General features: G+C 37.6%; 1 protein-coding gene across 2 annotated transcripts in view; it reads left to right on the forward strand.

The window, feature by feature from the left end:
• Positions 1-9,230: 9,230 nt before the first annotated feature.
• LOC126971348 (uncharacterized) overlaps positions 9,231-14,408 on the forward strand; it is a 31,845-nt gene continuing 26,667 nt past the window's right edge. The window contains exons 1-3 of one of the 2 annotated variants that reach the window (XM_050817603.1): positions 9,231-9,407; positions 11,137-11,379; positions 11,857-12,039. In XM_050817603.1, the coding sequence (XP_050673560.1) occupies positions 9,235-9,407; positions 11,137-11,379; positions 11,857-12,039 (599 nt within the window). In that variant the 5' untranslated portion in view covers positions 9,231-9,234. The remainder of the gene's footprint in view (positions 9,408-11,136; positions 11,380-11,856; positions 12,040-14,408) is intronic. The other variant, XM_050817604.1, reaches the window with a different exon arrangement.

Below are 14,408 nucleotides of genomic sequence, written 5' to 3' on the forward strand. Positions count from 1 at the left end.
AACAATATACCATAGGACATAATACTATGAAAATAACTAAAGCATACTAATCTCGCCGTATCTATGTCAGTTAACCGTCTAATTTTCTTAACCGCATATGCTGCAGAACTAAGCCTATTCGCCAATCCTTCAATATGGGGGCGCCACTGCAATTTGGAATCAAGAGTAATGCCAAGAAATATAGCAGATTCCACTGGTTATACCACCTCTCCATTTAATAAAATATTCGCATCTACATTTTTGACATTTGGCGCGGTGAATTTAATATATTTGGTTTTATGATTATTTAACAATAAGTTATTGGCGCTAAACCAGTAAAAAAGAAACCAAGATCGCCGGAGTAGATTGGATGAGGGCAGCGCAGGACCGATCGCCATGGCGATATTTGGGTGAGGTTTTTGTCCAGCAGTGGACGTCTTCCGGCTGAAATGATGATGATGATAAATGGCTTCGGCTTCATCTTAAAAAAAAACAAGAAAATGAAAATAGAGGATGGAAATCGTGAGTTCAACAAAGAATGGATTGACCTGTATGCGTTCGTTTGAAATCTAGGCGTGGGAGAAATCTACGAACTTGATATTTGGGTCATTTGTTTGGTAAGTCTGCCGACCCCTGTTATAATTGATATAAATATGACGAATTTATTCTTAAATTCGTTTGTTTGCCACTGACGTGGTATCAAATAAGTACATTTTTAGAGAACAAAATATAACTATGTGCTTTATAGTGATTTGGTTGCTAGGTAAATATACAAGTGATGGAAATTTTGACAGATTACTGGCTCCACGACAATTCGAGTAGCTCTGCGTTGCACGCTATTTAATGTTTAGAACTGATACTGGGATGCACCAGATCAAAGATGAGAAAGATACTTGTATTGAACTAGTGTTCCACACTACTTTAAAAAAATATTGGTTAAGACATACCTGTTATCATAAATCTGCATCTTGAAACAGATTATGATTTATCTACTTAGAACACCATTAGATTGATTACCCAATTTTTCAGGTAAAGTCCCTGTTTATTTTCCGGCCACACTGGATGTCACTGTCCGTCACAGATGATGGCAGATGTCATAATGGCGGCTGATCGGCTTATATTAGTGTAAGTGTGTGCGTGGGGCTATGTATTTCACGGAACAAAACAAAAACTAGTGGAAGTGGCATGTGAGCGTTACCCTGTCGCCACTATTCTGTACTAATGTACCTACTCGAGGCTCAAGTGAGACCAGTCATTTGATGTCAAGTGAAGCATATCTTTAAAAAAATACAAATATGTCTTATTGTGCCATTTTTCACTGTAGAAATCGTAGCCGCAATAAAAATATGTTCAACGAAGTAATTTACTATCATTTTTTATTATTATCAAAATTATGAAATTTTCCGATTTAAATACAATTAATATTTTTTATGTGTTTTGCAAAATATACCATAATATAACGAAACATAATATTGCGATGCATGGTTCGTTTACTTTTTACGTTTAATCGACGTAACTTATGTTAAAATAATTAATTTAATAATAAAAATATTTTGTTACTCGACAAGTGCATGCATGTAAATATCGATATAATTTTATCGAAAAAAATTTTATCTTTATAATAAGATAAGGGTGTATGTAAGCAAAATGTTATAATATGGTTGTTGTAATTGTGTACAAGAGAGACTACGATGAATTCAAATTAATAGTTCTAATTGTCTCTTAAGGGCCACAAGCACACAGCCGGTCTGAGGTTCGAGTCTCCTTAGGAGACGCCCCGCGACTGTTGTTGCGTAGTCTTTGCGGCCTCCACGGCCCACGTCCTACTTCGCTGTGAAAGCCAGGGCTGCTAACAGCACAGAGGAGGTTTTAGTCGGTATGGGGCGTCCGCTTACGCGGACACTCGAGTCCGACATATTACGCCCCGTTCCGGGGCGTAAATACGTAACAGTATTTCCTCCTCTCAAAACAAAAAAAAAAAAAAATGTCTCTTACGTACAGCTAACTATTATTTCAGAATTATGTGTAAGATCCCATTTAAACTAAATAAACGGTAATTTTTAAATATAGACAAACAATTTTTTTTGATCAAATTTTAATATTTGGCATATATTGAGGTTCCACCGACAAGGTTGAGTCGTGTTGGAGTAGAAGAAAAATCTCATCATATCATGGAGAGTGGAAATACGTCATAGAATTAATTGTAAAAAATAGATGAACGAAAACCATGAATTCTGGGAATATTTGCCATCATTGTAGCATTTATGATGTACATCATATTATAAACTAGTATATACCATAAGACTAATAAGATTATTAGTACTTCATCAGTACGTATAACTTCTATTTTTATTAATCATTCGTTACTGCTGTTTTGGAAATTATCTTTCCGCACGCGCGTTACGTATGGAAGCAGTACCGTTTATAAAATTTCATGTCTTACTGGCCCCTGGGTTAATACAGAATAACGATAGATATTGTCCATCCTTTTAAGAATACCTAAAAATATTGGCCTATTATTATTTTAGCTTGCGACGTACTTTATTGGTAATATATCATATTATCATTTCTAGTTTTCTTTTTGTTAGATATGTTTATTCATTCTCCTACAACACTAGGTATTTTGACAGAAGTCAAATCTACAGACTATGGTTACAGAGTTACTATTACTTCAAGGTTTTATATGTTATTATTCGCAATTTAAGAAAAGTTCTGAGGTTGTCATCATCACTAAGAATATGAGATTAGCGTAAATGTATTAAGTTCGAAATTGATGTAAATCAATTTGTAGTTATGTCTTTTCGTGATTGTGAATTTAGGCCTATCATAAAGCCGGAATTAAGTGTAATATTTAATAGATACCTATATGTGTGAGTTTTTTCGGTTCCTATAGTAAAATGACATGATGCCACTTCTACTAGTTTTTTCTGTTCTGTGATGTATTTTCATGGTGACACGGAGTCCTTATTTTTTTACACGTCCGTGCCTAAGGATTAATATTTATGATTAAAAAAAGAAAGGAAATACATCTTTTGGTAAATAAATATTTTTTTTTGACCAAAATAATCAGCGTTTATTAGGTAACAATAAAAATATTTGTAATATAATTTATTAAATAAACGGTACAAAATAACTGCCAAAAAATAATTATTTAGTTTCGGTGGAGAATACTGATTGATAGAATCGTATAATGGGCTTGCTTTGTAACCATTATATTCGTAATTTTGTAGTTATCATGTGTATGCTACGATTCACGATTCGTCATACTCACTAAAATGGTATTGCTAGCGGCGGTGTCGTGTGCCGGATCATCTCATTCCCTCAAATATGTGCGAAGGTAATGTTTCATGCGTCAAGTCGTGAACGGGTGCTACTTGTGGTGCCAGGACGACCTGTTAGAGTTAATAAATCATTGTATTTTGAACGCGATTACAATTATTATTTTTATTAGTAGTAATTGTAGCTTAGCGTGTGACATTAGGGTAAAATGCGAGCATAAAACATAATTATCAAGGTTTACACTAAGTTTTATAATTTATTTTGAACAGTATGTCACTTCACAATATTTTCTATAGAAAAATCACCAGTAAGACCCAGCATCGCGTTCAAGGCAGCGATCTTACATTTATCTAACCTCTCAATATACTCTATCTCGACCTTATAAATATACTCTCAGCAATTAGCAAAATGATCAATTGCTATGGATCTCCAAAAAAAAATGTGTCCCAACTCGCAAAAGAACTGTCTGCCTCTCCCAAACAAAAAGAGTGTGCCTCGACCTCGCTCGAGCTACGTGCCCTGCTGTGATTGGCATTACATGAATCACAATATTCATACCAATAAGGTTCATAGCTATAAAGCTATAGAAAAATGTAACAAATTTAAGAAAGAATTTAAAAGTAATTAAAAATTTGATCAAATAAAATTGTGCGTTATGCTCACAAACAACAATCTACACGACTTATAGATTCCTCCGACCACGGACGAGTAAAAAAAGAAGGAATCCGCGCCGTGATAGCAAGTGAAGCACCGTTATGCTAGTGCTATTTTATTATTTATTGAGCTATTTTTTCTCCCTTAAATAATCATATATGGCTACAAATACATATATAGTATATCGTTTTTACACTTTTTCACAACGCACGGCGACATTTTTAAATATTTTATTGAGACGCAAACTGATTTGTCACAGACGATGACAATTCTCTTAATGGCTGCCTATCGGCCTGAAGTTGTGTAAGTGTGTGCGTGGGGCTATGTATTTACACGTTAATCGGCTTTTTTGGTGCTACACTGTTAAGTAAGGTGACACGGAGTCCTTATTTTTTTACTAGTCCGCGCCTCGGACATATTATATAATATGTGTTAATTACATATAAAAAAACGACTATAAGTTTGCTTCGAATACGTTTAGCCTGCTTCATTTGTGATTTTTTTTGAGGTTCTTTGAAAGAAGTTCCTAGTTGTTATGCATGGTTGGAGAACTTAGAAAACGGTTATGTTTTTAAAATAATCTGCAAGCCAAGTTGAATAATATTTCAAAAATATGTATTGAAATAGTATTGTTTATCGTCTCGCATTTTTAAATTTGGAAGGATAAATGAGATATGAATACCAAATAGATCATTTTTTAAATCTAATATATAAAATTCTCGTGTCACGGTGTGCGGGACCGAACTCCTCCGAAACGGCTTGACCGATTCTCATGAAATTTTGTGTGCATATTGGGTGTGTCTGAGAATCGGACAACATCTATTTTTCATCCCCCTAAATGTTAAGGTCCACACGAACTTTTATTTTTTATTTTTTTGACTTTTTTTTTTAATTTGTTTGATTATGAGTCAGCATTAAAAAATGCATACAACTTCAAATTTTCACCCATCTACGAACAACAGTTACTTTTGTATCGCGATTTTAATATCGGCAATACAACGTTTGCTGGGCCAGCTAGTGTTGTATAATTATGTTGCTTATAAAAATGGTTCAATTGTCCATACTGCATAAAGGGGTCAAAATTCTCACAAATAATTAAAAAAATAATAATGGATTTTTGAAATAGTTTATAATGTCATTTTTTTATTGAAGAGGAGGACAAAGGAGCGGACGGGTCACCTAATGTTTAATGATTACCTCCGTCCACGTTCTCTTACAACACCAGAGGAATTACAGAAGCGTTGACAGTCGAAGGTGCCGATGTATCGTTCTGAATCGCACAAGACATCTCACATTCCAAAGCTTGGTTGTACGTGGAAGACAGTTCCTTGAAAACCGCTCTGTGGACGATAGACACGGAGATGGCGGGAATGATATCATAACTTGTGTCGTGTCGTGCGAAAGTAGAATTCGCTGGTAGGAATTAGGTGAGATACAGACCCACAATAAGCAACGTCTCTTCGCAACGCCAAGTGATCTAGCCGTTCACAGAGCACTGGGTACCCGACAAATTAGAGTAGCTCTAATGCCCCAGTATCAACTCGGGTAACCAGTCTCACTACTAGGGTGCGCCGGATATAACAGCAATAGTTCTCCAAATATGGCCGGACCTGCGCTTTATAGAGCGCTAGAAGTCCACATTCTCGACTTGAAGTATTGCCGTGCCAATTTTTTTTAGGCTTTGTTTTCTTGATGATCGCGGAATTGGCCAGACTTTCCTAATTCTTGTTTTTATTGATCAATAATGTTAAAAACCATAAAAGTGCACTTTCTTTTTCGTACAAGTTACTATTGGGAGGCTCCATTGCACCAGATTTAGTAGATTATGGGTACTACAACGGCGCCTATTTCTGCCCAGAAGCAGTAATGTGTAAGCATTACTGTGTTTCGGTCTAAAGGGCGATGTAGCTAGTGAAATTACTGGGCAAATGAGACTTGACATCTTATGTCTCAAGGTGACGAGCGCAGTTGTAGTGTCGATCAGAATTTTTTGGTTTTTCAATAATCTTGAGCGGCCCTGCATTGTAATGGGCAGGTTGTATAAATAACCATAAACTGAACGTCCCACTCATCTCGTCCCTTATTTTCATAAAAAAAAAACTTTCAGCTGCAGTTCTTTAAAAATAACTTCATCTTGTAACCCGTGGATAGCAGTGTGGGTTTTACTCTACTTTGGTATTTTTTCAAATTCTAATTGAAAACATGTAAATTAAATAATTTTCTTGTATCTGTATAAGAGCTGTTGGCATGTCATCTCCCCGCGAGTCGCGATCGGCGCCCGCGCAGCGCGTCACCCCGCGTCGAGAGCTGCGGGTCACGCGACCGGCGACCGTCGACCCCCATCATTGTCTAATGCCGGCTCAATGTACTGCGTTCTTATTATTAAAAACTTTTGCCTAGCCCTTTATTACATCATGTACTTTTCTTTATCAAGTGAGAGAACTTTCGATAAGTAAACCATATAAGTAAAAAAATTGTTTTCCGTTTTGATAAATTCCTTAATGGAACTATCGTAAATTTGTTTTCATTGCTCAAACTCGGAAAGTAATGTTGTTTTAATCTGATTATTGGGTGGAAAATGCTGCTTACCTCTATAGAGAGGGAAAAACTCACACAAATTACTTCCCACCTAAGGTCCGGAATGAACATTAAAAATAGAACAAACAGCCAACAGTGAACTTAGCGCTAACTTCTTTGAGCGGAATAAGCCGCAACAATTACGCGGTGAGTTCCATATTTAAAATTTAAAAAGTCAACATAAATTGGCGGGATACTTATCTGTGCTTAGAGAAACAACTAGTTTTATTTTCCTCATATTCGAAATGAAACGTAGAGTGTTTAACATGGGTTAAAGAATCAATTCCGACTCGGGCTACGACTTCCTATTCGACCCTTGGTTAACAATCTACTTTTTCAACACATTTGCCCGTAACGTAAGTACATCTACTTAGATTGCTTTTAGGCTCATAATTCAAGATATAAACATGTGTGCGTTTATATCCGAAATATTATAAATTTTAATAATAATAAATACTTACTAAGCAGCATTTTTAAAAAGGGGTAATGTATAAATTTAAATACCGCTTTATAAATTATTAGATACATCCATTGACTATCTTCAATTTAGATGAATAGTAAATATTAGCTACTGTTGTAATCTATGTTTATGTGTATCAGGATTATTAGGTCTTTTCCTCGTATTGTGTTCTGCACTCAGTTCAAGAGCACCGTATGAAACGCGTGTGCATAAATAATTACACTCTCGATTACCCATGTACCTTTACCTACCACCTCGAGCATAGTGACCAATATAGCTCGTTTCATTAATGTACCTTTACCTATCATCTCGAGCGTAGTGACCAATATAGCTTGTAGTTTCATAATGTACCTTTACCTACCACCTCGGGCATAGTGACCAATATAGCTCGTAGTTTCATAATGTACCTTTGCCTATCATCTCGAGCGTAGTGGCCAATATAGCTCGTAGTTTCATAATGTACCTTTACCTAATATCTCGAGTGTAGTGACCAATATAGCTCGTAGTTTCATAATGTACCTTTACCTATCATCTCGAGCGTAGTGACCAATATAGCTTGTAGTTTCATAATGCACCTTTTCCTATCATCTCGAGCGTAGTGACCAATATAGCTTGTAGTTTCATAATTCACCTTTTCCTATCATTTCGAGCGTAGTGACCAATATAGCTCGTAGTTTCATAATGTACCTTTACCTAATATCTCGAGCGTAGTGACCAATATAGCTCGTAGTTTCATAATGTACCTTTACCTATCATCTCGAGCGTAGTGACCAATATAGCTCGTAGTTTCATAATGTACCTTTACCTATCATCTCGAGCGTAGTGACCAATATAGCTTGTAGTTTCATAATGTACCTTTACCTAATATCTCGAGCGTAGTGACCAATATAGCTTGTAGTTTCATAATGTACCTTTATCTACCACCTCGAGCATAGAGATCAATATAGCTCGTAGTTTCATAATGTACCTTTACCTATTATCTCGAGCGTAGTGACCAATATAGCTCGTAGTTTCATAATGTGCCTTTACCTATCATCTCGAGCGAAGTGACCAATATAGCTCGTAGTTTCATAATGTACCTTTGCCTATCATCTCGAGCGTAGTGGCCAATATAGCTCGTAGTTTCATAATGTACCTTTACCTACCACCTCGAGCATAGAGATCAATATAGCTCGTAGTTTCATAATGTACCTTTATCTACCACCTCGAGCATAGAGATCAATATAGCTCGTAGTTTCATAATGTACCTTTACCTATTATCTCGAGCGTAGTGACCAATATAGCTCGTAGTTTCATAATGTACCTTTACCTATCATCTCGAGCGAAGTGACCAATATAGCTCGTAGTTTCATAATGTACCTTTACCTATCATCTCGAGCGTAGTGACCAATATAGCTCGTAGTTTCATAATGTACCTTTACCTATCATCTCGAGCGTAGTGCCCAATATAGCTCGTAGTTTCATAATGTACCTTTACCTATCATCTCGAGCGTAGTGACCAATATAGCTTGTAGTTTCATAATGTACCTTTACCTATCATCTCGAGCGTAGTGACCAATATAGCTCGTAGTTTCATAATGTACCTTTACCTACCATCTCGAGCATAGAGATCAATATAGCTCGTAGTTTCATAATGTACCTTTATCTACCACCTCGAGCATAGAGATCAATATAGCTCGGAGTTTCATAATGTACCTTTACTTATTATCTCGAGCGTAGTGGCCAATATAGCTCGTAGTTTCATAATGTAATAATATAGCTCGTAGTTTTAGTATACAAATACGGTTTGCTAACATATTTAACGAACAATAATAATAAAAATAAACAAAGTCGAGTAAGTATTAGTTATTACAATAGTAGGTTATTTTTATTTATTAATGTATCTGTATGACACCTAGTAGCAGGGGCGTGCATTGGTTTTTTAGCAAGGTAGATCTGTAGATCTAACGAGCCCTAGTTGAGCTTTGGAATAAGCAAAGATTGCTTACCGTAGGTATTTAGTATCTAGTGCAAGGAAATTTTTTATAACTGGGTGTTTAATAGAACTTTGGTAATAAAATAACGGGAACAAATTAAACTAAATTAACTTTAACACAAGTGCTATATCTATTTATGTTCTTAAGGAGGTAGGCACTGCCTAAATGCCTATATGATATGCACACCCCTGCCTTGTAGGTACATAGTGCGACGACATCACTGAATCTAGATGGCAATGGTCAGTCAGTGGTCAGACCGTATAAATGAGTGTGATAATAATTATTGTATTAACTTTAGCCTCTCTGTGTATGGAAGGATCGTTGGCTAGGCAGAAATTCTTTAGCCAGAAAGATATGTCCGAGCATTGTCGGCGAAAGGTTATTCCTTCTGTTTTTCTTGGCAAAGGTGTAATGGAGGCTAACTCAAAAGTTCTCCATTTCACAAGGTTGGATACACCATATAGCTGTGGCATCAGCGTAAGGTTCGTAAATACATGACTCGTGCATATTATGAGCCTGTCAAGGTCAACATTACCGCGTTAGTGGTCATTACTTATTTTTAACCGACTTAAAAAAAGGAGGAGGCTCTCAATTCGTCACTATGTTTTTTATGTTTGTTTTACATTTTCTCTTCAATTTACAACCAGACATTGGAACTTCTTTTCCCGTTTTTTTATCATCCATCCACCTCATCCCCATGTAGGTTTTTCGCGCCATAAAAGGTAGCCTATGTCAATTTTCAAGCTCTAGTCTATCTCTGTACTAAATTTTATCAAAATCGGTTCGGTGGCTTAGGCGTGAAAGCGTAACAAACAAACTTACATTGACATTTATAATATTAGTTGGGATTCTGTATATAATATAAGGTTAATAGAGGAGATATTTTCAAATGAAATTAACTCAAATGTATTCGAACCATGAATAGAGATAATTTCACTTTAAAGTTGCTAGGATAAAATATTATGATATAAATCACAACAAAACTTGGAATTACTTTAATGTGCACTTCAAAAGCTGGACAGACAAACTAAATGCACATATTGTACAATAACAGTTATTGATGTTTATTAGGACAAGCTTCCGCGGCTCCACTATGTAGAACTATATAAACATTTGTGTTGAGTCATCATCTACTGTTTAAATTGGTCAATAATAGTTAATATTATTTATGCACACATTAGGCACCATCTAAGCACTAATTTCTACTTTGCTCAGTCATATATTTCGTCAGGTGTCTTCCCTTCCGCCTCGCGCCCGCTTGTAACATACTTATATTATATCACCATATATGTGGTGTACTTCCTTTCATGTACAACCAAACTGAATGAGCTTCCTTGCGCGTTGTTTCCAGCTCAGGGGCACAACATGGGTTAAAAAAACGAGTGAGTACTTTTACCAAAAAGGCTGGCAACTCTCGAACTGGTCATGCGGGAGAGTAGGGGCAGTACAGACCACCTACTGTCCAGTAGACCTGCAGACCTGCTCGATATTGCTCCTCTTATAATAAAAAACAGTGGGTTCCAAAAAGGGACATTAGTTGAATTGTTTTAGACAAAAATAATAAGCCGGACCTAAAATAGATTATTTTTAAAATATGGAGTAATATAGCGATATTAAGTCTCAAAATAGCATCAAAATAACATTGGTATTGTATGTAGAAGACACTATTTGTTGTGATATGTATAATTTGTGATGCGTGTGTTAATATTTTAACATTATCGACTGATTCCCGCTGAAACTGAGTCACAGCACTAACATTTCTTGTAACTTTGGCCTTACGTATATACCCTCATATCTGTAAGGCCATGCCCTCATATCCGTAAGACCATACCCTTATATCCGTAAGTCCGCCGCGCTTGCAGCGCAGAGCTTCTTGATCGCCGGGGCTTGTACTCTGTGGCAATGCTTGGCGTTGTGCGGGAACCTCCCCTTATTGTGTGATAGCATCAGATGAGACTATACCACATTTGTCTCTCATTTTCCATAAAAAATCTAAGCCATATTCTGCAGTCCTTAATACGTGTGCAGTAATCAATATCTTCCTCGAGTACGTCTGAAAGTGGTTCAAAATACTTTTATTTTCCTGGTGTTTAATTACTGCATTAAAGCCACTGTCAGAGTGATGAATAAGTACGTCTTGGCGTCAAGACAATGTTATCTATCCGTAAATTTAGTGATAAAATATAACAGAGTGGGATTGTTTTCTTGTAGGGCAGAATTTGGAAGCAATATAATTATAGTGATACAATTGTCATCAGAAGAGAGCCTGTTTCAGTCATGTACCAAAGATAGTGACCAGCTGCTGGTATACGAACTTGGTGAGACTTTTGGTGGCTATTGGGCCGTTCTCCCCGACTCTATAACCGACGATACGTCTGGATCCTCCACAGCAAACACTAAATATTACACAGCAAAGACAACCGCCGCAACGTCCAACGAAATGAAAGAAGAAAGGTAAGCTTAACACTCATCATCATCAACAGTCGGAAGACGTCCACTGCTGGACAAAGGCCTCCCCCAAAGATTTCCACGACGATCGGTCCTGCTCTGCCTTCATCCAACTCAACATTGTTGAGAAATAAAATCTTGTGAGCTTTTGCTTCAGTGGTAGGTTACAACCTAAATACATTCATTTTCTTATACCAAAAATACTAATCAAACGCATGAGAACTTTCTTTTCTTCGCCGATTCCTAGCAGCCAACTTAGGTTAAAAGGCAAAATTACCCAAACAATGTGGTAAAAATTTCGTTAAACACAGCCATTATATGTGCGTCATGGAATAGAAAATATTTTTCGTTATTTGTTAAACAATCGTAATTTCCAGTTCTATGTATTAGAAGACTACAAGATTTTGGTACAAATTATTCAATTTATGTTGTTATTATAACTGTGTTTGTAATATCTTGATCAACACTAATATGTACTTGAAGTGATCCAGAATATGATGAAACAACACAGACAGTCAGCAAAGATTCCTCCCCTCAAGACGTGACTGAAAATTATGATGTTATACAATTTGAAGTGCCTATCGTAAATGTGTCTGGTGAATTGGGATTCGGTGAAGACGCTGATATGGACGATCTATTTAACATCATGTACGAGGTCACCCCGAGGTAAAACTTAATAAGATTTTTTTTTTATGGAATAGGAGGACAAACGAGCGTACGGGTCACCTGGTGTTAAGTGATCACCGCCGCCCACATTCTCTTGCAACACCAGAGGAATAACAAGAGTTGCCGGCCTTTAAGGAAGGTGTACGCTCTTTTTTTGAAGGTAAGGTAAGGTATGTCGTATCGTCCCGGAAACACCGCACAAGGAAGCTCATTCCACAGCTTTGTAGTACGAGGGAGAAAGCTTCTTGAAAACTGCACTGTGGAGGACCGCCACACATCCAGATGGTGGGGATGATATCCTAACTTGTGGCGTTAGATTACATGTTACTCGCTTTGTAATGTGACTAATTAAATGTCTGAACAAATTCCAAGTGTCCGAAATATATTACCAGTGGGAGGCAGCTTTGCACAGGATGCCGGCTAGATTATGGTTACCACAACGGCGCCTATTTCTCCCGAGAAGTTATATATAATTATTACTGTGTTTCGGTCTGAAGGGCGCCATAGCTAGTGAAATTATTGGGCAAATGAGACTTAACATCTTATGTCTCAAGGTGACGAGTTTTTAGGGTTTTCAAGAATCCTGAGCGGCACTGCATTGTAATTGGTAGGGTGTACCAATTACCACCAGCATAACGACCTATTCGTCTCGTCTCTTAATGTCCTAAATAAAATATTAAAAATCAGTCCAATATCAGTGACGTAATCAGTTGTGTAATACAAACATTTCTTTGAAGGACATGTTCGCTTAATGGAAATAAAAAGTGCAACAGATCCGAGAAGAATTGCAGTTTACGTGGGAGCAATTACTATGCTCATTTGTACACAATGTAAATTTAAGATGAACCCCCAATTAGTAAGTGAGCTTACTCACTTTACGAATTGGAGGTACTACTACTCCACAGCTGAATATCTAAGTGATCAGACAGCCTGGGACTAGATTATGATTATTTTATAGCAATAAAAATGACAGTACAATAATATATATTTTATTTAAAAAATAGCAAAAAAGGAATGCTGGGAGAATTTCTTGCGCCGCTTCTTCTCTCTCAGAGCCATTTCCGAATTTTGAGAAAATAAATGCCTTTTATGCGTTTTTATGTCTAGCTTACCGAGTTTAAGCTTAAATGTTAACTTGTAAAGAAATAGATTTATTTTCTTCTTTTACAGTCTCAGGCCAGCATCAAAAGTAGTTTTTATTAAAACACTTGATTTGTGCTTCAAAATATTGTGTGGTCAGAGGACCTCGACGTGAACGAAATAGTTGGCAGATTACCGCCCTGACAAGGATACTAAGATGCTCGTGGACTGTCACCTGACTCTATCAATCTTTTTTTTTTTTTTTTATTTTATGGAATTTTTTTATTTAGGAGGACAAACGAGCGTACGGGTCACCTGTTGTTAAGTGATCACCGCCGCCCATACTCTCTTGCAACACCAGAGGAATCACAGGAGCGTTGCCAGCCTTTAAGGAAGGTGTACGCGCTTTTTTTGAAGGTACCGATGTCGTATCGTCCCGGAAACACCGCACAAGGAAGTTCATTCCACAGCTTTGTAGTACGTGGAAGAAAGCTCCTTGTAAACCGCGCTGTGGAGGACCGCCACACATCCAGATGGTGAGGATAATATCCTAACTTGTGGCGTGTCGTGCGAAGGTGGAATTCGGCGGCAGGAATTAGGTAAAACAGCTCTTCGGAACACTCCCCGTGATAAATGCGGTAGAAGACACACAATGAAGCGACGTCTCTACGCAAAGCCAAGTGATCCAGCCGTTCACAGAGTACTGGGTCCCCGACAATTCGCGCTGCTCTGCGTTGCACGCGGTCAAATGGATCGAGCTGATACTGGGGTGCGCCAGACCAGAGATGACAGCAATACTCCATGTGTGGCCGGACTTGCGCTTTGTATAGCGCTAGAATGTGGGCCGGCTTGAAGTATTGCCGTGCTCTATTAATGACGCCCAGTTTCTTTGAAGCCAATTTGGCTTTGCCCTCCAGATGGCCACGGAATTGGCAATCGCTCGAGATTTCGAGACCCAGTATTCCGATACTAGGCGAGGCTTTTAGGGAAGTGTTGTCGAAGAGCGGTGATGCGACAAATGGGGTTCATTTTAGTGGTAAACGCGCAAACTTGAGTCTTCTGGAGTTAAATTGGACAAGGTTCAATTTACCCCATTTCGCGACCTTCTCAAGAGAGGACTCGATAGAAGAGACAAGTTTCTCCCGGCACTGGTCGACGATTTCCCGAGAGAGACGTGCATGGCCCGTGTATACGGCATCACCAGTGCTGTCATCTGCATAGCAATGAATGTTGGAGGTGTCCAACATATCATTGATATGCAGAAGAAACAGCGTAGGAGATAGCACACA

This window comes from Leptidea sinapis, chromosome 23, assembly GCF_905404315.1.
Source record: "Leptidea sinapis chromosome 23, ilLepSina1.1, whole genome shotgun sequence".
Taxonomy (NCBI): Eukaryota; Metazoa; Arthropoda; class Insecta; order Lepidoptera; family Pieridae; genus Leptidea; species Leptidea sinapis.